Here is a 22135-nt window from a genome sequence, read left to right as displayed (position 1 = left end):
CGGTCTCTGCGGGACAGCAAGCCTTCTCATTTCTCCCCTGGTGAGATGAATTCCAGCTTCAGTCGGGGCATTCAAGCTGCTGGTGGTGGCAGCCACCTAAGCAGCCATGATTGCCCCCTTTCCAACCAGCCAGCCAGCACCACCTGACCTGCTCACTTCCTAGCCTGCCGGCACAAAGCCCAAAAGTTTGAACCTGCAGGATAAACTTTTCTGAACTATCAGAGTCCTGCTGATCTGGATTATGGTAAAGAGTGTTTGGTAGTTTCAGATGATTAAATTAAAATTAAAACCTAGACAATCAGTCAAAATCTCTTTTTAGCCCTGAAAATCCTACCAATTTGAATTTTCATAGCTTTGGTTTTTATCTTAACAAACCGGTCCTAATAATCCCTTTGAGTGTTTGGAATGGCCATACTGCACAGACAACTAAATTGATTGCCAGGCTCCAGTGCAGGTTATCTGCACAGATTTTGAACAGCCAATGGTTGAAGAACTTTGCTTGTTTAACCAAGGAAAAAAAGCAACTTGATATACCAACCTTGAGGAATATTTAAGATCTGCGCAGTGTCAGCAGTTGGAATGAGAAAGCCATCTTCAAGCAACGTCTCAGCCACAACTTCCCTATAGGAATTTAAAGCCCAGTGAGTATTTTCCAGGATCTTCCAACTACAAACGTCCTTTTACTCCCAACATTATTAATTATGGTTGGTTGCTCATTCACCCAGATATTCAGACTGGATTTGGCACCCACCCCCCACCCCAAATCCTTCTCAGGGATCTGGGATAGTGGATGTCATTGTTTAATAATATCAAAGGTAGCCTCACAGGATGTAAGCTGCCTTTTGACTGATGGTGATTTTGTCAATGCCAAGACTATTGGTCAGTGCCAGTGGTGTTCCAGTTGTTTTGGGATTGCACCCAAGATGCCTATCAATGTTAGTATCACCTTTGCTTTCTTTGGCCACAGTTGTTCTCTTTCTAGTTGCAGGTTTTTCTATTTTGTTATCTTGTCCAGTTCTGTCTCTTCTATTTTGCTGTCTCTAGATGACTGCCACATCCTCTATCCAGACATTTTGAAATTTTTATTGATAATTGTTAAGTCTGGGATGCATTTGGTAAATTGGTATTCGTTTCTGCTGATTTTCTTCACCCCTCCTCTATAGGTAGTCCTCCACTTGCAACAGTTCATTTAGTGACTGTTCAAAGTTACGATGGACCTGAAAAATGTCTTATGACTGTTTTTCACACTTATGACAGATGCAGCATCCCCATACTCCTGTGATCAAAATTTGGATGCTTGGCAGCTGACTCATATTTATGCTTAACAATAGACATTTTGGGTTCAATTGTGGCCATAGGTCGAGGACTTGTATTTTAAAAGGGATTTACTTCGTTGTTGTTGTTGTTAGTTGCGAAGTCATGTCCGACCCATCGCGACCCCATGGACAACGTTCCTACAGAGGCCTTCCTGTCCTCTACCATCCTCTGGACTCCATTTAACCACACGCCGACTGCTTCGGTGACTCCATCCAGCCACCTCATTCTCTGTCGTCCCTTTCTTCTTTTGCCCTCAATCTTTCCCAGCATGAGGCTCTTCTCCAGTGAGACCTTCCTTTTCATTAGGCCAAAGTATTTGAGTTTCATCTTCAGGATCTGGCCTTCTAAAGAGCAGTCAGGGTTGATCTCCTCTAGGACTGACCGGTTTGATTGCCTTGTAGTCCAAGGGACTTGCAGGAGTCTTCTCCAGCACCAGAGTTCAAAGGCTCTCAGCCTTTCTTATGGTCCAACGTTCACAGCCATACATTGCAACTGGGAATTAGCCTTGACTATATGCACTTTTGTTGGCAGGGTGATGTCTCTGCTTTTTAGTAGGCTTTCTAGATTTGCCACGGTTTTCCTACCCAGGAGCAAGCGTCTTTTAATTTCTTGGCTGCAGTCCCCATCTGCGGTGATCTTGGAGCCCAGGAAAATAAAATCTGTCACTACCTCCATTTCTGCCCCATCTATTTGCTAGAAATTGAGAGGGCCAGATGCCATGATCTTAGTTTTCTTAATGTTGAATGCCAACTTTTGCAGTCTCCTTCTTCACCCGCATCAAGAGGCTCTTTAGTTCCTCTTCACTTTCTGCCATTAGAGTGGTATCGTCTGCATATCTGAGGTTGTTGATATTTCTCCCGGCAATCTTAATTCCAACTTTTGATTCATCTAGCCCCGCCTTTCTCATGATGTGCTCTGCATACAAGTTAAATAGGCAGGGAAACAGTATACAGCCTTGCTGGACTCATTTGCCGATTTTGAAACAATCAGTGGTTCCATGTCCTGTTCTTGACCCACATATAGGTACCTCAAGAGACAAATAAGATGGTCTGGTACTCCCATCTATTTAAAAACTTGCCACAATTTGTTATGATCCACACAGTCAAAGGTTTAGGATAGTCAATGAAGAAGTACATGTTTTTCTGGAACTCTCCATGATCTAGCGTATGTTGGCAATTTGATCTCTAGTTCCTCTGCCTCTTCGAAATCCTGCCTGTACTTCTGGTAGTTCTTGATCCACATACTGCTGGAACCTAGCTTGTAGGATTTTGAGCAAAACTTTACTAGCGTGTGAAATGAGTGCAATGGTGTGATAGTTTGAACATTCTCTGGCATTGCCTTCTTTTGATTTGGAATGTAAACTTACCTTTTCCAATCCTGTGGCCACTGTTGAGTTTTCCAAATTTCCTGGCAAATTGGGTCCAGCACTTTTACTGCATTGTCTTTTAAGATTTTGAATAGCTCAGCTGGAATACTGTCCCCTGCACAAGCTCAGAGTCCCTAAGGCCCATGTGACTTCACATTATAGGATGTCTGGCTCGAGGTCAGTGACCACCCCATCTTGGTTACCAGGGACAGTAAATTCATTCTTGTATAGTTCTGTGTAATTTTTCCATCTTAATCTCTTCTACCTCTATTATGTCCCTACCATTTTGGTCCTTTATCATGCCCACCTTTGCATGAAACGTTCCCTTCATGTCTCCAATTTTCTTGAAGAGATCTCTAGTCCTCCCTATTCTATTGTTTTCTTCTATTTCTTTGCACTTTTCATTTAAGAAGTCATTCTTATCTCTTCTAGCTATTCTCTGGAATTCTGCATTCAATTGGGTGTATCTTTCTCTTTCTCCCTTGCCTTTCACTTCCCTTCTTTCCTCAGCTATTTGCAAAGCTTCCTCAGACACCATTTTGCTTTCTTGCATTTCTTTTTCTTTGGGATGGTTTTAGTTGCTACCTCTTGTACAATGTTGCGAACCTCCGTATTTCAGGCACTCTGTCTATCAGATCTAATTCCTTAAATCTATTTGTCACCTCTACTGTTATTCATATATTCATCAGGGATATGATTTAGTTCATACCTGAGTGGCCTAATGCTTTTCTATACTTTCTTCAATTTAAGCCTACATTTTGCAAAGAGAAGCTCATGATCTGAGCCACATTTAGCTCCTGGTCTTATTTTTACTGACTGTATAGAGCTTCTCCATCTTTGGCTGCAGAGCACACAGTCAATCTGATGTCTGTGTTGACCATCTGGTGATGTCCATGTGTAGAGTCGTCTTGGGTTGTTGGAAAAGTGCGTATCAGGGTTCCAAAAAACACCTCCAACGAAATAAAACTCCAAGGCCTGAGTTTCCTGAAAGTTCCATTTTGTTAGAGATGTCATGTTGGCACATCTTGGAAAACCTGGAAGCTTTCAGATTCGTGTTTTCCCACCCAGTTGAAAGTTCAAGATCCTGTCCCAACACCCACAAGTCCATCACTTGGTCCAATCTTCCAGTGCCACGAAGACAGATTCCTCCCAACACATTCCAGCCAACTGCAGAGACAAATGCGACCTTGACTTTCTAAGAAGAATGTTGTTATGGCTACACATCACCCAGCTCTGTATAATCCCCCTCCCTTTTCCCAAAGTAGAAAGTGTGGCAAGTTTGAAACCTAAAAAAAAAGATGGCTTGCAGATCTGACAGGCAGCCTCCTCTCAGAAGAAAAGTGTGTCTTGGAAAAAGAATAATGCAGGGGGTTAATATTTACTAACTAACCACCTCTCCGCCTCACCAGGAGACCCCTTCAGCTTATCTGGAAATTTGTCATGAAATTGCTTCACTAATTTGTCAGCTTTCACATTCCAACTTTTCACCCACGTGGCTTCAGACAATGGATACCCTTTCCAATGCACTAAATATTGTAAACGACCTCTATGCAATCTAGAATCTAATATTTTTTCACTTGTAATGTGTTTCTCCCTGTATTACTAAAGGAGGAGTTGGCTCTGCAGTCTTAAATTAGACCCAATCACAGGTTTCAGCAGGCTACAATGAAAGACTGAGTGTATCTTCCCTAGAATTGTAGGCAGACTGAGCTGACCCGTTTACTGGTTAATTACTTTGACAATTGGGAAGGGACATAAAAACTTTGGCCCTAATTTCTTGCTAGGCATCCTTAGCTGTATGTATTTGGTAGACATGAAAACTTTATCTCCCACATGAAAGGGGTGTGTTGAAGTTTGTTTTTTGTAAGTCTTCCACTACGTCTCCCAGAGCTTTTTGTTGTATTCTTATTCTGTATTCTTTTGTATCACTCCCTTTTTTAGAGTGTCCATCCATTCAGTTAAGGACATTGAGGAGGGAGGCTCTCTGGGCAGCTCAGGCATGAGGACAAATTCCATGCCACTGGTAACTTAAAAAGGAGTTAATTCAGTGCTGCTGTGGACAGCATTATATGCTACTTTGGCGAACAGTAGCAGGTCTGACCAATTGTCCTGTTAGTCTACATAACAATGGATATATTGTTCCACCAATGCGTTAGTCTGTTCTGCTGCTCCGTTTGTACTCGGATGGAAAGCCAAGCTGAGTCCTTGCGTGGACCCAATGGACCTCAAGAACTCCCTCCAGAACTTAGCAGTGAACTGGACTCCTCAGTCTGAGATGATTCTCTAGGGCAAACCATGAAGGCGATAGATGTGTTTAACAAACATCTTCACTAGCTTCTTCGCTGACAGTAACCCTGCACAAGTGATAAAGTGGGCTTGCTTGGAAAATAAATAATAATGCTGACACCGATAGCACTTTATGGCTCCCGCCAATTTTGGGATATGCCTTTCAGCTTGTTTTGTTTGTGCTCGGTGTCTCCTGGCTGGCTTTTTGGTGGTTGGCTTTCGGTGGGGGTGGAGCTCCAAGATGACTGTGGCATTGTACCAATTCTGGATACTCTCCGGAACCACCGGGATGCCACATGCCTTTCTGAGTTCGTAGGTGTGTACAAGGAGGTTCTGACCAGTCTTGTAATTTCCCAGCCAGTCTCCAAACCTCCCAAACTAGCTCTTTGTCAGTCGGGCGGCTTGCTTCAACTCTTGAATTTGCGCTTCCGCCTCCACTTGATGGGCGACATTGTTAAGTTTGATTCAGTCCAAATCAATTGGACAAATCTGGCGGCAGCATCTAGCTCAGAAGCCACTTCATTGTGGAGCTCAGCTATCTATTCCAATGCCTCCCCTTACTCATCCCACCCGATATGACTGAAACCAAATCCCGTTCGGAAGGGTATTGATCCCCAGATTGATCAATATGTGCCCAAACTAGATTCATAAAATATATTAGCTTTCCAGGTGTCCCATCAAACATCGTCTGGAATCGGGGAGGCGCGGGAGCCGGTGGGGCTTGTGGCTGGATTTGTGTGGGCGGTTGGGCAGGCATGTTGCAGCAATACTACCGGCAGCTGCTGTTGGGCCATGATTTGTTGAGGAATGGCAGCTTGCGGCTGCATTTGGGTTGCAGCGAGACCAGGATCGCTTGTGGAACATCCCAAGCAGCTGCACCGGCGCAGGTTGTGGGATGGGAGCTGGCATCCATTGATACTGCACCCATCCTTGGCCCAGGTAGAAAGCCCACCATGGTGAGATCTGGCTCGCTGGCGGTAACTCAAATGCCGACTGCTGATTTGGGGTCGGAATCCCCCAAAAGCTCTGCTGCAGGCTTGTCATCAGCTCTCCATACTGATTCATCCAATCCAGTTGTTGGGGCATTTGCAACCCAGGGTTAATAGGGGCTGCAGTTGGCCTCCCGCTGTGGGCTGATCTGCTTTCCACTGAATGGAAGGAGACAGAATCTCCACTCCATGGTGGTATGGGGTCACGGCCCGGGAAGGTGAATGTTGGCTGGGCCAGGGGACTAAGGAGTTGCTATTGGAGCCACGGGGGGGGGGGGGGGTTGCAGGATCAGCCCCGACCCATGAGTGGAGGGGATCAAAGCAGATGCCAACCAGGCGCTCCGATGATTGGGGATCCCAGCCAGCCTCATGTAGTTAGTCTCTGACCAGCCTCCCAGACCAATTCGGACAAGTTTAACATGAATGAAATCAAGCCTTAGCTCTAAACCACCCAGGTGGACCATGGCCCAGCTAACATTTGCTTTCCTGGGTCAAGACTCTGCAAAGCAATGGAGTGGGGATTTATATTCTTTCCATACAGTGACAAGCGGGTCAGCACAAAACCTCACCACTGGAATAAGACCAACAACAGTGCCCCTTTGCCCTGGGGCACAGACAGCCCATCAACCAGGATGAGGAAATCAACCTAGCCAAGGGAGTTTGGAAGTTTAGAAGGGCGGCTGGAAAACTAAGGGACTGGCCAGAACAACTCCTTGTGTACAATACCGCAGTTATTCTGGATCACAAACGTCACCCCCATCAAAAACCCACTGCTGAAAAGCTGGCTAGAAGAACTTTGGGCTGCTGAACACAAATGAAGCAAGCCAAAATGCCACCCCACAAGAGCAATAAAATGTTACCGGTATAGTCAACATGGGCACAGAGCATTGGAATGCTTGGCCCCGGCCCCAATCCCATAAGCATGCACCCAAGCCGCTAGTGGGACAAAAAAAGCCCCCCCCAAACCACCCAAAAAGAGTCGTCTTGCCCAATAAACAGAAGGATCTGATCCCCAGCCTGAAGAGATGGAGACTCCGCCAGATGGGGAAACCCTTCCCAGTTCAGAGGAAGAAAAAAGCAGCAAACACAACCCGATGGTAAGTGCACCCATCCACCCTTTTGCCATCAAAGCCAAAGTCATAGTGCCCAAGATGGGGGTAGAAGGGGCAGTTGTGGACAGCAGGCTGCACCTGGTGCTTAATCAACATGTCCATCGGGGAGCAGCTGGGCATATGCACAAGACCCTTAGCCAATCCCATTCGGATTGAGCAAGTGGACAGGACACTAATTGGAGGGGGCCCTGCCAAGCTAATTACCGACTTGGTGAAGTTGCAGATAGAGCACCATTATGAACATTTCAGATTCATCATAGCATGATAAATGCTGTGGCTACCGGCACCCCGGTTCAACCAGCTGATTCCATCACTGGGCATTGGGGGCGAACATCTGGCCCCCGTGGATCGGGTACACAATTTGGGGGTCCTCCTAGATGCCCCGCTGTCAATGGACGACCATGTGACAGCTGTGGCTAGGGGGGCGTTTCACCAGGTTCGCCTGGTGCTCCAATTGCGTCCCCTATTGGACCGGAACGCCCTTCGCACAGTCACCCATGCACTTGTGACATCCCGGCTAGACTACTGCAACGCTCTCTACATGGGGCTCCCCTTGAGATGCACCCGAAGACTGCAGTTGGTTCAGAATGCGGCCGCGCGGGCAGTTTCGGGAGTCGTTAGATACTCCCACGTAACACCTCTCCTGCGCGGGCTGCACTGGCTGCCTGTGGCTTTTCGGGTGCGTTTCAAGGTGTTGATTATCATCTTCAAAGCGCTCCATGGCACAGGGCCTAGTTATTTGTGGGATCGTATCCTGCCCCACACATCCTTTCGGCCGATTCGCTCACACAGAGAGGGACTCCAGCGGGCGATGCCCAGGGGAAGGGCCTTCTCTGTGATGGGCCCGACCCCCTGAAATGACCTTCCCCCTGACATTAGAACGACCACAGACCTCCGCTCCTTCCATCAGAAGCTCAAAACCCACTTGTTTCAGCTAGCCGGCCTGGCCTAATTCCAGCTTTCCCACCTCAGTTTGTATTTTTAAATTTTACGGTTTGGTTTTAAGGTTAAGTTTTTAATTTTTATCAACTTGTACAGGGGTCTATTTAATCCAATTTTAATTATATTTATTATCGATTGTACGGTTTTAATTTTGTACCTGTACACCGCCCCGAGTCCCTTCGGGGAGAGGGGGCGGTCTAGAAGTCTAATAAACTAACTAACTAACTAACAAAAAATGAATGAATCAATCATCTTGAGGTTTGCATGGTTGGACAAATGGGCACCTACTATAAAATGGGAGGACAATGTTCAAAAATTGACCCTAGGCATTGGACCGCTACGCTCCGTAAAGCCAGGCCACCCAGGGAACCATCAAACCCTTTAAAGCAGACCATCCAGAGCCTGCAGCCCCGGCAACAGACACTAAACTCTCAGATATCCAGCAAATACCAAAAGAATATTGGGATCTGGCATGGGTTTTCAGTGAGGAAGATTGCAATTACCTCCCCCCTCACCGACCCATCGATTGTGCGATAGAGTTCATGCCTGGGGCAACCCTACCAAAGCCAAAAATGTACTCCATGGCTCCTAAAGAGATGGCGGAATTAAGGAAATACATCAATACCAATTTGAAGTGCTACCTCGGAGCTGAAAAGTATGTTGCAAGCCATACACGCGGATCTCAACTAGCAAGTAAAAGTAGAAGAGAAAGTGGGCAAGGTGGAAGATGAATTGAAAGAAGTTAAGGAAATGATGGGGAAAAACGAGCAGAGATTGCAGAAGGTGGAAGAAAGAGCAGAAATAACAGAGAAAAAAGTGGAGATGGATTATAAATTGATAACAATTGATAAAAAGCAAGATAAATCCTCCAAACTCTGGGTGGAAAGATCCAAATTCTACTTAAGATTTCAGAACATTGAAGAAGAGAAAGGAGCGAATTTAGCAGAGAAGATTGCAGAAATCCTTTCAGGGGTCACAGAAAGGAGTAAGGAACACATTTTAGGTGGAATGGATGAATCATTTAGAGTACATACAAGATATGCAACAAGAAATAACTTTCTCAGATTCATCATTGTCTCCACCATCAGTATTCTCCCTCTCCATCTTCAAAAATTATATTTGATTGGATTGTCTTTCTAATACATAATGCTATTCCCTTTTTTACTTTGGTCAGTCAGAGTTATGTATAAATTACCTAGTTTTACCTGTTCCAACAGTTTTCTGTGTTTCTTTCTAATATGTACTTCCTGTAAGCATATAATGTCCAATTTCAGAGAAGCAAATGGCATTGCTATTTCTGGACGCACAAAAGGCCTTTGATAATGTGAACTGGCAATTTAGGATAATGCAATTTCAAATGATGGGATTTGGTGAGGGATTTATAAATATGATTAAAATGATATACAATAACCAATCGGCAAAGGTAATGGTAAATGGTGAGATGACAGGAAAGATAGAGATCACGAAGGCAGCTAGACAAGGTTGTCCACTATCACCATTGTTATTTATACTGACACTAGAGATTTTGAACAGAGAAATACAACAAAATAAAGAGGTAAAAGGGATGAGGGTTAGGACAGAAGAATATACGCTTCAAGCATTTGCAGATGATTGGTGTTTATTATGGAAGATCCAATAGAATCAGGGCCAAAACTAGTTGAAATAATAGAAGAATATGGAGGAGTAGCCGGCGTGAAGGTCAATAAAAATAAAACAAAAATTTTGGTGAAAAATATGACAGAAAAACAGAAAAGAGAGTTGATGGGGAAACTGGATATACAGGTGGTGAAAAAAGTGAAATATTTGGGTATTCAACTGACATCAAGGTGTGTAACACTAAAGGAGGATAACTATTATAAGGTGAGAAAACAAATAGAAATATATTTGGAAAGATATTTTAACAGAAGGGAAATTAAAACAAAAACAAGAATTAGAAAGACAAGGGATTGATATAGGATGGTTTCCACAATTGCAAATACAAGTAAGATATGAAAAAGATGAAAGGAAATACAGTTTTAACTTAGGAACTTCGGAGCTGGATAAGATATTTATGGGAACGGAAGAAAAAAAAATTAAGAAACTATATATCGTATTTTTCGGAGTACAAGACACACTGGAGTATAAGACGCACAAAGGTTTTGAAGAGGCTTTTTTTTTTAAAAAAAAGTAGGTAGGTAGATAGAGGGATAGAGAGGGAGAGAAAGAGAGAAATACAGTAGGTAGCTCTAGGGAGAGAGAGTAGTTAGGCGGGTAGGTTGATAAAGGGAGAGAGAGAGAAAAAGAGAGAGAGTGTGTGTGTAGGTAGATAGAGAGAGAGAAATAGAAAGAGAGAGAGAAATACAGTAGATAGGGAGGGAGGGAGAGAGAGAGTAGACAAGATGGTAGGTAAAGGGATAGAGAGAGAAATAGAGAGAGAACTACAGTAGATAGGTAGGAGAGAGAGTAGTTAGGTAGGTAAGTAGGTAGGTAGATAAAGGGATAGAAGATATATATATACATACATACATACATACATACATACATACATACATACATACAGGAGGGAGGGAGAGAGTGTAGATAGGTAGGTAGAGGGATAGAGAGAGAGAAATAGAGGGAGAGAAATACAGGAGATAGGTAGGTGTTTCTGCTGGCACAGCACTTGATCAATGTAATTCTCATCAATCAGTTAAAGAGCTTTCCAAAAGGAAAAAAAAGTTTTTGCACTCTGCAAACCTCCCGAGGCACGAATAGCCTTGGGGGTGGGGGTTTGCAGAGTGCTCCTTGGGGGGTGGGCAAAAACAAGCAAAAAATGGCCCGTTTTTCATGAAAACTGGGTCATTTTTTGTCAAAAGAAATTGCATGCATAGCCTTATGGAGGCTTATAGAGTGCTGCTGGGGGCTGGGGGGGCAAAAAACGGCTCGTTTTTTGCTCATATCTGCTCTCCCCAACCCCCAGTAGTTCTCTGAAAGCCTCCATAAGGATATGCAAGGCCATTTTGGTGAAGGGGCGGGGCTTCAGGAGGCAAAAATGGTGCATTCGATGTATAAGACACACCCAGATTTTCAGCCTCTTTTTTGAGGAAAAAAGGTGCATCTTATACTCCGAAAAATATGGTAGCTACCTATTAAGAACTAGCTTAGAAGAAGTGGTTAAAGATAAAATTTTAACTTGGGCAGAGAATTTTGGCCACACAATTGAGCTAGAAAAGTGGCAACAACTATGGGAAAGAAACTACAAATTAACCATGTCAACAGCCTATAAAGAAAACTTATACAAAATGTTCTACAGATGGCACATGACACCCGGAAAATTAGCAAAAATGTTTAAAACAAATCAGCGAATTGTTGGAAGTGTCAACAAGCAATAGGCTCATACTATCACATGTGCAAAAGCAAGGGAATATTGGACTAAGATAAGAGTATGGTTAAAGAAAATGTTACAAGAAATAGAATTTAGACCAGAGATATTCTTATTAGGTATTATTCCAGAGAAATTCAAGATAGAGGATACCTATTTGATTATACATGTAACTACAGCAGCAAGAATTCTATTTGCCCAAAATTGGAAATCAAATAAGCTACCAACAGATGAAGAGATAATAAAATTGTGCAGAGATGAATAGGTTGACAATGAAATAAAGGATAAAGAGGAATTGGAATACTTCAAGACATGGGGAAGATTCTATGATTGGCTAGAGCAAGGAAACTAGAAAAGAAAATAGGGAGAAGATATAGAACCCAGACAAGGCACTGTTAAATGGAAAAGGGGGGGGGGGGGAGAAGGGGAAAACAGAAAAGAAAATATTAAATATATAACTATACAGCCAAAAGCGAGATATAAAGGGGAGGAAAATATAGGTTGGATAGATTAGTGAAGACAAGGGAATAAGAAATGATATCAAATTATATTTGGGTCTGCAGAAATACCTTCCCAAGGAAATATAAACTGAGGCCAGAAAGAGACACCTACAATAATAGAAAAGAAAGAGAGAAAGGAGAACGTGAAAGGAAGATGGGGAAAAGAAGAAAGGCAAGGAGAGGAGGATGGAAGGGAGAAGAAGAGAAGGAGAGATGGTAGGAAGGGGAAGAGGATGAGAAGGAGCGGGAAAAAGGCAAGGGAAGAAGTAAGGGGAAGGAGAGGAAGAAGGAAGAAAGAGGGAGGGAAGGAGAAAAGAAAGGGAAAATGAGGTCAAATTACAACAGGAAGAAGAGATGGTAAATAAAGCAACCCAAATTGTATATTATAACCCATTAAATGAAATAATAAATATATAAAAATGATAAATATATAGAAGAATAACAACTATGTGAATGTATATTTAAAATGCTATGTAAGAAAATAAATAAAAAATCTCAAAAAAAATGAAAGCAGAAGTGAAAGACTATGTGAAAACCTGCACATCCCTGAAAATATGGCCGGGGAAGCCCCCTGGATCACTGCAACGTGGCCAGCCCTAGCCGACCATGGGAAGATATCGCGATGGATTTCATCGTAGAGCTCTCAGACAGTGGCGGGAATAAAGTAATTTGGACAGTCATTGACTTATTTTCCAAGCTCATTTCATTGCTTGCTCAGGATTACCTGCAAAGAAGCTAGCGAAGACGTTTGTTAAACACATTTACCGACTGCATGGAGTACCCAGGAGGATCATCTCCTACCATAGAGTTCAGTTTACTGCCAGGTTCTGGAGGGAGTTCCTGAGGTCCATTGGGTCTATGCAAGGACTTAGTTCGGCTTTCCATCTGCCCACAAACAGAGCAGCAGAAAAGGCTAACATGATGGTGGAACAATAAATCAGTTGTTATGTGGATTACCAGCAGGACAACTAGTCGGATTTGCTACCATTCGCCAAAGTCACATATAACAACGCTGTGTACAGCAGCACTGGATTAACTCCTTTTCAAGTTACCAGTGGCATGGAAGTTGTTCTCATGCCTGAACTGCCCAGAGAGCCGCTCTCCTCCATGTCTCTGACTGAATGGATAGACACTCTTTAAAAAGCATGGGAAAATACAAAAAAAAAAGCTCTGGCAGAAGCAGAAGAGTACAAGAAACAAGCTGATAAGCACTGCTCGCTCCAACCACCCTTCCACGTGGGGGATAAAGTTTTCCTGTCTACCAAATGCTCCCATTTTCCCACAATAGAAAATGCATAGCATTTTATATAGCATAGGGGATTGTAGGGAGTCACATACTATGTACCATATTTTTGGGAGCATAAGACGCACTGGAGCATAAGACGCACCAAGATTTTGAAGAGGCTAATTTTTAAAAAAAGTTTTGCACTCTGCAAACCTCCCAAAAATGGCCCGTTTTTCACGAAAAACGCGCCCACTTTTCTCAAAAAAGGGCATGCATAGCCTTTAGGAGGCTTATAAAGTGCTCCTGGGGCTGGGTGAGGGGGGGCAAAATCTAGCAAAAGCGGTTGTTTTTCACTCATTTTAGCACTCCCCAGCCCCCAGCAGCACTCTGGAAGCCTCCTAAAGGCTATGCACGGCCATTTTTGCAAAGGAGGCGGGGTTTCGGGAGGCCAAAAATGCTGTATTCAGTGTATAAATGCACCCGATTTTCACCCTCTTTTTTGAGGGAAAAAGGTGCGTCTCATACTCCGAAAAATATGGGTTTTCCCAGATGTGCCAACATGGCTCTCTTTATAAACTGGAACTTTGAGCAATAATTTGCCTTGGACTCTGATTTACTTTTGGATGCTATTTGGAACCCTGACATTACTCTGGTCTACATCACAACAGCCAGGGTTGGGAAAATTCCTCATAAGCAATTTAAAACCTGCTAACTTCCAAAACCACTGCACAAAGAATGGATACTACCCGAAGTGGATGTTTCCCCTTACACTTCCAGGACTTGAGGAAGTTCACACTTTGGAAAGTCCCTCAACCAGGAAATCCAGCTATGTATTGCAAAACCACAGGCTGATGCAAGAAGTTTTAAAAACCCTGAGGATTTCCTTCCTCCTTCCTTTGCATGCAAACAGAAAGTATCGATCCTGGAGTAGCTAGGAAGATGAGCTTGGCTGACCAAAACACACATGGTCTTACCGTGCTTGTCAGCAAATCTGCTGTGTAAACTGCAGAAATCTTTTGCATAGATTGTAGCCTGCTCCTTTATCCAAATGAAAAGAATGAATTACTTTTTACAAGGCCATTTTTATCTAAAGCAAGGGTGTCCAATCTTGGCAACTGTTAGGACTTGTGGACTTAACTCCAACAATTTTGGGAGTTGAACTCCACAAGTGTTAAAGTTGCTAAGGCTGGATACCCCCGATGTAAAGTGAAATGGTTGTTTAGAAAACCAGGGAGATAATATTCCATCCCAAAGTGTGTTTCCTGATCTCCAAAAACATTGTTGGGACAGTCATAAAGGTAGTCCTCGATTTACAACAGTTCATTTTGTGATCATTCAAAGTTACAATAGCACTGAAAAAAGTGACTTATAACCATTTTTCACACTTACAATAGTTGCAGCATCTCCATGGTGATATGATCAAAATTCAGACACTTGGCAACTGACTTGTATTTATGACAGCTGCAATGTCCCGGGGTCATATGATCTGATTTTGTGACCTTCTGACAAGCAAAGTCAACGGGGAAGACAGATTCATCTAATAACCATGTTATTAATAATGGGGGCTAGAAAACTCAAAAAATGGGGCAAAACTCACTTAACAAATGTTTCACTTGGCAACAGAAATGTTGGGCTCAACTATGGTTGTAAGTTCAAGAGTACCTATAATGCGTTTTAAGTCACTCAAGGCAGCCCTCAGACTTACAACTAAGTTGTTTGAAGTTACAATGATACTGATAAATGTTCTGATTGGTTCTCAGACTTATGACTATTGTAGCATTTCTGTGGACACATAGTCAAAATTTGGGACCTCACTGGCATGGAATATGATGGCTGCAGCATTCTGGGATCATGTGATCACCATTTGCAACCTTTCTAGCAGGCTTCCGACAAACAAAGTCAATGAGTGAAGCCTGTTTCACTTAATGACCAAATGTTTCACTTAACAACTGTGATTTGTTTAATGACCGCAGCAGAAAAGGTTTTAAAATCAGGTGCAACTCACTGAAATGTTCAATCTTAAATGCCAGATTTCTACTGCCAACTCTGCTGGCTTCCATTTCATTGATGTAACCCTGCACATTGGCTGCACAGAGAAATGTTCGTAAGTGCATTCTAACTGAACTTAAAATCTGAAATCTGTATTTATGAGGCAAAATGACAAAAATGGAATGGAACAGAACAGAACAAAATAACAGAGTTGGAAGGGATCTTGTAGGTCCTGTAGTCCAACCCCCTGCCCAGCATACCAGTGATGGCAAACCTGTGGCACGCGTAGCCATTTGTCAGGGCACGCGAGGCTCCCTGAGTTCACTGTTTTTAAAAGCCATTTTTTCGCCCTCCCCAGGCTCCAGAGGCCTGGGGACAGCAAAAAGAGGCTCCCCCCCCCCCCGGAGGCGCTCCGGAGGCTTCAGGGACCGTCCGGAGGCTTCCCTGAACGCTTAAAATGACCCTCCGAGCAAACCAGAAATGACTTCCGGTTTGCTCGGAGGGTCGTTTTAAATGCTCCGAAGGCATCAGGGAAGCCTCCGGACCATTCCTGAAGCCTTCGGAACGCTTAAAATGACCCTCCGAGCAAACCGGAGGGTCTCGGAGGGTCATTTTAAGCATTCCGAAGGCTTCAGGGAAGCCTCTGGACGGTCCCTGAAGCCTCCGCAGGGCCTCCGGGGGGGCGGGGGAGGCTCTTTTCGCCCTCCCCAGGGTCCTATAAAGCCTCTGGAGCCTGGGGAGGGTGAAAAAAACATGTAAAAATGGGGGGGTCGCGCCTGTTGTGCATGCATGCGCACTGGGGGGTCGCACATTGCATTATGGGTGCGGCACGCCTGCACACGACCCCCCTGCGCTCCCCCACTTGTGGCACACGAGCCAAAAAAGGTTCGCCATCGCTGCCCTACACCATGGGTGTCAAACTCAAGGCCCATGGGCTGGATTCGGACTGTGGGGTGCTTAAATCCGGCCCAAGGGGCCAGCCTGGGAATATCAAAGGACTGGCCCACGGTGCCTCTACCAGCCGAAAACTGGCTGTGCAGGGCCCCCGTTTTGGGACTACAGAGTGCTGCAGGAGGCCATGGAGGGTGAAAACGAGGCACAGGGGAGCCACACTCAGCCCCCAGTGCCCTGTTTTGGCCAGTAAAGTGTTGCAGGAGGCTGTTCAAGCTGAAAACGGGGCAGAAGGGGGTGTGCACTGTGCTGTAAGAGGCATCTGTTTCCCCCCGCCACCGCTCCCTCCACCAGCCCGCGGAGGGGAACTACAATGCTGATCCTCGAAGAAATCCAGTTTGACACCCCTGCCCTACATCATTTCTGTCAGATGGCAGTCCAGTCTCTTCTTCAGTTGATTTTTCCCACTGTCAGAAAATTTCTCCTTATTTCTAGGTTGAATCTCTCCTTGTTCAGTTTACATCCATTATTCCTTGTCTGACCTTCAGAGAGCATTAGCACCTCAGAGAAAGCGGACTTCTAAAAACCTAGCCTTAAATAGGAATCTACCTCTTCCTATAACGACATCCAGGCTTTGAGGATAAAACAACCTCTAATCTACTGCTTCAGTCAGCACTCTCTGAATCCCATTTTTTAAACAAAAAAAAAGAGGGGGAAGCTGCACCAAAGAAGACAAGACAGTTTCTTCTTACTTCAGTAAGATTTTTACTTGCAGAGATGTTTTTAAAAACCACAAGGGAGATTGTTATGACTGACTCAGAAATTCTGACAGTTGAAATCCACCTACCTGTTCTCTTGTAATAAATCTTTCATTTGGGCCACAACCCACTCCACCTCTGAAGTAGCTATGCTCCAAATTTTGCAGGCTTGGTTGACATCTGGCTGCTGCCTGAGAATCTAAGGCAAGAATGAAGAAGCAGTACATCAACTAATGGACGGGATTCACAGGTTGGGTTAAAGCAGTGTTTCTCAAATAGTGGGGCGCGCCCCCCCTGGGGGGGCCCGAGGCTCCGTAAAGGGGGGCTCGTTCGACCTCGTTTGACTGTCAGGAGCGAAGCTGCCATGAGGTGACCACGCTCACGAGCATAACTTCTTCTCCGCCTTCCAAACTTCAAAACTCGGCTGCCGAGTCTTCCAGCAGTGGCTGCTCTAGGAGTGCACTCTATGGTTGTGGGCTGGCTGCTGGACAGAGAGTCTTTTGGATATAGAGTCTTCCAGACAGAGAGTCTTCCAGCAGCCAGCCCACAACCATAAAGCACCCTCCTAGAGCCACCGCTGCTGGAAGACTCTCTGCAGCCGAGTTTTGGAGTTTGGAAGCCAGAGAACTTTGTCCTTGAAAGTGGTAATGTCTTTCTATCAGAACATATGTAACTATTTGAACAAAACTGAAAGTTCATTCTTTTCCCTTTGTTTTATATCTACAATTCTAAGCGTATTCAAGTTCCACTTTTTAGGCCTTATCAAAACAGTGCTAAACTAACTACGCTTGGACACAAAGCTATAGTAATTCTGCAAAGAGCAATCATCTATAGTGGATAGAATCTTCTGAATATTTATTCAGAGAGATATAATATCTCTCTCTCTCTCTCTCTCTCTCTTTTCTGCTACAGTTAATAAAGCTATTCTTTGTTGTAAATTGATCCACATTTCTTTCTTTTTTAATTCTCTTATACATTAATAAGGATACAGTGTTATACAGAGGTGTACTTATAACAATTTTATAGACAAATGATACTATTTACAGTCGCGCGGGGGGCGCGAAATGTTTTCTTCTTCCTAGTGGGGGCATGACAGAAAATAATTGAGAAGCACTGGGTTAAAGCATGATAAAATACAAGTTTGCTTGGAGCCTAGTGTTATACGTGAATTGAGTCAACTGCCTTACGGACGTGATGTATCCTATTTTTCAGAGTATAAGACGCACCAGAGTAGAAAATGCACCAAGGTTTTGAAGAGGCAATTTTTTTAAAAAAAAGGTTTTGCACTCTGTAAACCTCCCCCAAACGACCCGTTTTTTGCAAAAATGGGCCCATTTTCTGTCAAAAAAGGGCATGGATAGCCTTTAAGAGGCTTATAGAGTGCTGCTGGGGGCTGGGGGCGGCAAAAAATGGCCCGTTGTTTGCTCATTTCTGCCCTCCCCAGCCGCCTGGAGTTCTCTGAAAGCCTCCTAAAGGCTCTGCATGGCCATTTTGATGAAGGGGGCGGAGTTTCTGGAGGCAAAAAATGCTGTATTTAGTGTTTAAGATGCACCCAGATTTTCAGCCTCTTTTTTGAGGGAAAAAGGTGCGTCTTATATGGCAAAAAATATGGTAAGTCATTATGACAACCAACTTGGAAAAACTATTGATTCCAACAATCAACCAGGTTAGGAATAGAAAAGACAACGGGAAGAAATAGGAAAAGATAAAACATCTGTATTCATAACTATTCAAAATGAATATAAATCTGGTTCAAAGAGAATAAAAATAGACCGTACAAATTAGGTGTGCATATTTATAACACGACGGTCCATTTAAAATTCAAATAAAAGTAGCCCTTGACTTACAACAATTCGTTCTGTGACCGTTCAAAGTTACAATAGCACTGAAAAAAGTGACAAATGACAGTTTTTCAAAGTTATAACCGTGGCAGCATCCTCGTGGTCACATAATCAATATTCAGATGGTTGGCAACTGACTCTTATTTATAACGGTTGCAGTGTCTCGGGATCAGGTGATTACTTTTTGCGATCTTCTGACAAGCAAAATCAATGGGTAAGCTGGGTTCACTTAACAACCACATAACTACCATATGTGATTCACTTTACAACTGTGGCAAGAAAAGTCATAAAATGGGGGGAAATTCACTTAACAACTCTCTGTCTTAGCAACAGAAATTTGGGAGTCAATTATGGTCATAGCTTGAGGACTATCTATATTAGTTTAATTCCCTACATTACTTTTGTTGCCACTTCTCTTTGTGTCCAAGAAACTTAATTACCAGGACTGTCAGTCACTTTGATTTTTTGAAAACACTGCTTTATGATGGCATCTCTGCATCTAGCCTTCCATTTCTGCAAGCATAAGGATGTTTTCCAGGGACCCATGCCTTTATCTGATGCATGCTTTAGTTTTGCAAAAAGTGCTTCCAACAAGCAGTGTGGTTAGCATCTCATGTTCTCCAGGTCCAAGATATTCTCAACCAGCACCGTACTTCAAGAGCAACATGGGGTTTTTTCAGTTTTTCTGATGGCCCAGCTTTTAAAGCTACATTTGTAGCTGGGGAAAACCTTGCAGAATCCAATCTCGGTCAGTCACTGGGACCAGAGGTTTAGTCTTCTAAGCCTTTGGTCTCTTGCTGGAGCGCATCATCAAGGAACATAGAAGAGCCCAAAGCACACATTCTGCTAGAGAGAAATTCCCTGAGGATGGGCTCCAGCATGAGTCTGAAAGCTTGGAAGAATAAACGTCTGGTCCCAGTGACCGACCATGATTGGATCCTGCAACATTATCCTGGGACATGCATATTTGCCTTCATTTCTGGGGAAAACCTTATATACATTTGTTTTGGTCTAATGTCCATGTACCTTAATTTTCAATCTAGATCTGTTGTAGCTTTTATCTCAAGAAAGAACATCTCTTTATTTCATAGTTCTAGCCACCATTACTAAGAATTTTTGAACTTATTATTTCAATGACTCTCTACATTAGGTTGGCATTGCCTATTGACATGAATTTAAGGTTTTCTTTAAAAAAAAACCTATTGAGCAGCAGCTTGATGTTTACACTCATTTCTTTCACCTTCAAGAGATTCCTTTTCTGTGTGTCCAACAACATATACCGTATTTTTCAGAGTATAAGACACTCCAAAGTATAAAGTATAAGATGCACCTAGCTTTTGGGGAGGAAAACAAGGGGAAAAAATCTGCCTCTGCCTCCCAGCAATTTAGCTCCTTGCAACAAACAGCAAACAGTACAGACAATATACACGTTTGTGGTGTATTTCTGTACATGTGTGCCTGACCCATAGAAATAGGAAAGAATTGGAGAAATGTACATTATGGCAGTATACTAATGCCAGAAAGTTTTCTTAAATATAGTCACACTAGCTCCTCCCAATTATTTAAATAGATATACTCCAAACATAACTAAGTCAGAGTCTGATTAAACAATAGGATAGTGCTACATTTCAGACTATACTTGTACAGAAACTGTTAAAATTGATGTGGCTTTCTGGAAGTATATATTATTCTCTGCTGTTTAAAAGAAGATACAATAGCACTTCAAATCAAGCATTTATCTTAAAAAGCTTCTTCATTTTGTTAAGTTGTCTAGAACAATAATAAAGCAGTCTTTTAAAAAATGTAATAATTTGAACATTCTATAGGCATTTATAGTTAATGACTTACCTCCTTGCAGCAAACACAAAATTAGCACAAAAAAAATCTGCCTCTGCCTCCCAGCAATTTGCCTCCGTGCAGTACAGCAACTTTCAATTTCAATTTCAGCATAGGCCTCCCGATCATCAGTTGTTTCAGGCTGCAGGGATTGCCATAACCTATTGCCACCCCCGTAAACCCCATTTTCCCCATTTTCTGCAAGGAGTTAATTGCTGGGAGGCAGAGGCCAAAGGGTTGGGGCTACATTCAGTGTATAAGACGCACTCAAATTTTCACCCTCTTTTGGGGGGGGGGGAAAGGTGCATCGTATACTCTGAAAAATACGGTATCAGATTGTTGATATTACTCCTAGCAATGTTAATTCCAATTTCTTTTAATCCAGCACCTTTTTTGGTATATTCTGCATATGTTAAATGGACAGTGGGACAATATGCACACCCCTCTTCCAATTTTGAACCCTTTAGCTGCACTATATGACATTCTAACCAAGGATAACTGAACTTTCCTTGTTTTTCCTTGAAAAGGTTTCATTTCTCAAAGAAACTTCTTCAATTCTGACTAAATGGGGGAGAATGGAAGGATTTATATCCCTTGAGGTTATCTGATCATTAGCAGCAAGGAATATAAATTATAATATAAGTATCTTCAAGGAAAAACAAAGAAAGTCCAGTTGCCTTTTGAAAGCATGCCTTTGGGACAACCATGACCTGGATGACTTAGAATCTCCACTGTGGCTTCCTGAACAAGAAATTCATTCTCCAAACTTCTCTAGAGATTCTCAGTCATCCAGGTCATGGTTGTCCCAGAGATGCTTTTTTCAGGAGGCACCTGGACTTTTTTTCTTTGAAGATGTTTCGCTTCTCATCCAAGAAGCTTCATCAGTTCTGACAGGATTGCTTCCCCACTTCTCTTAGATGAGAAGCAAAATGTCTTCAAAGAAAAAAACAAGAAAGTCCAGTTGCCTCCTGAAAAAAGCACCTTTGGGCCATTCTCTGAACTCACTTTTTCCAATCCCAGGAAACATTGGAAGATGCAGATACAATTCATTTGGAAAAAGTATCAGGTAGTCCTCGACATACAACCATGAGAGCTTGCCATTACAGTCATATTCATGATGGTCATGTGACAATCTGATTTTACCTTTTTCCTGTGGCGATCATTAAGCGTGTGATGCGGTTTAAGTGTGATCCCCTTGTTTGCCGTAAATGTAGTTTTGCCCAAAAGTGGAAGTGTTGTTTTTTAGCATAAAAAATATGGGATATTGCAAATGACTGTATAGGTCATGGCTATCAAACTCAATCACGTCATGTGACATATTGTGATATATCACAATCTTTTTTCCCCTTTGCAGAGCTGGGGTGGGCATGGCCTGCAAGTGACGCATGTGGGCCACCAGTTTGACACCCCAGGTTGGTTGGAACTTTGAATGGTTGCTAAGCAACCAGCTGCAAGTTGAGGACTACATGTAATGAATCAGGACACTTTGCTTTGTCTTTGCATCTGAAAGTCCAAACTATAACATTTTAATCAAAGCAAAACACCTAGAATTAATACTTTATTTTTTTCATTTACATTTTTATCATTTGAAGAATTTTCAAAGGAAACAAAAATTGCTAGTCTGATTAAGAATCTACAGAGCTTACCTCAAGCTGTTGATTTTTAAACGAAGTCAAAACATCTCTGACTTTTCCTGGGGGAGAGATTCAAAAAAAAAGAATCCTTTAAAAAAACATTTAAGTG

The 22135-nt window shown here is 43.0% G+C and overlaps 1 protein-coding gene across 7 annotated transcripts in view; it reads right to left on the bottom strand.

The window, feature by feature from the left end:
- The window catches only part of LAS1L (LAS1 like ribosome biogenesis factor), a 66167-nt gene that overhangs the window by 28075 nt on the left and 15957 nt on the right, over nucleotides 1-22135 (bottom strand). For all 7 annotated transcript variants that reach the window (XM_081963853.1, XM_081963855.1, XM_081963854.1 and 4 more), the window contains 3 exons: nucleotides 22039-22085; nucleotides 16805-16914; nucleotides 539-621 (listed from right to left, as the gene is read on the bottom strand). In XM_081963853.1, the coding sequence (XP_081819979.1) occupies nucleotides 539-621; nucleotides 16805-16914; nucleotides 22039-22085 (240 nt within the window). The remainder of the gene's footprint in view (nucleotides 1-538; nucleotides 622-16804; nucleotides 16915-22038; nucleotides 22086-22135) is intronic.

The sequence above is a fragment of the Natrix helvetica genome, assembly GCF_964273705.1.
Source record: "Natrix helvetica genome assembly, chromosome: 11".
Taxonomy (NCBI): domain Eukaryota; kingdom Metazoa; phylum Chordata; class Lepidosauria; order Squamata; family Natricidae; genus Natrix; species Natrix helvetica.
The sequence above is the reverse complement of the archived record's forward strand: the minus strand, read 5'-3'. Positions and strand labels throughout refer to the sequence as shown.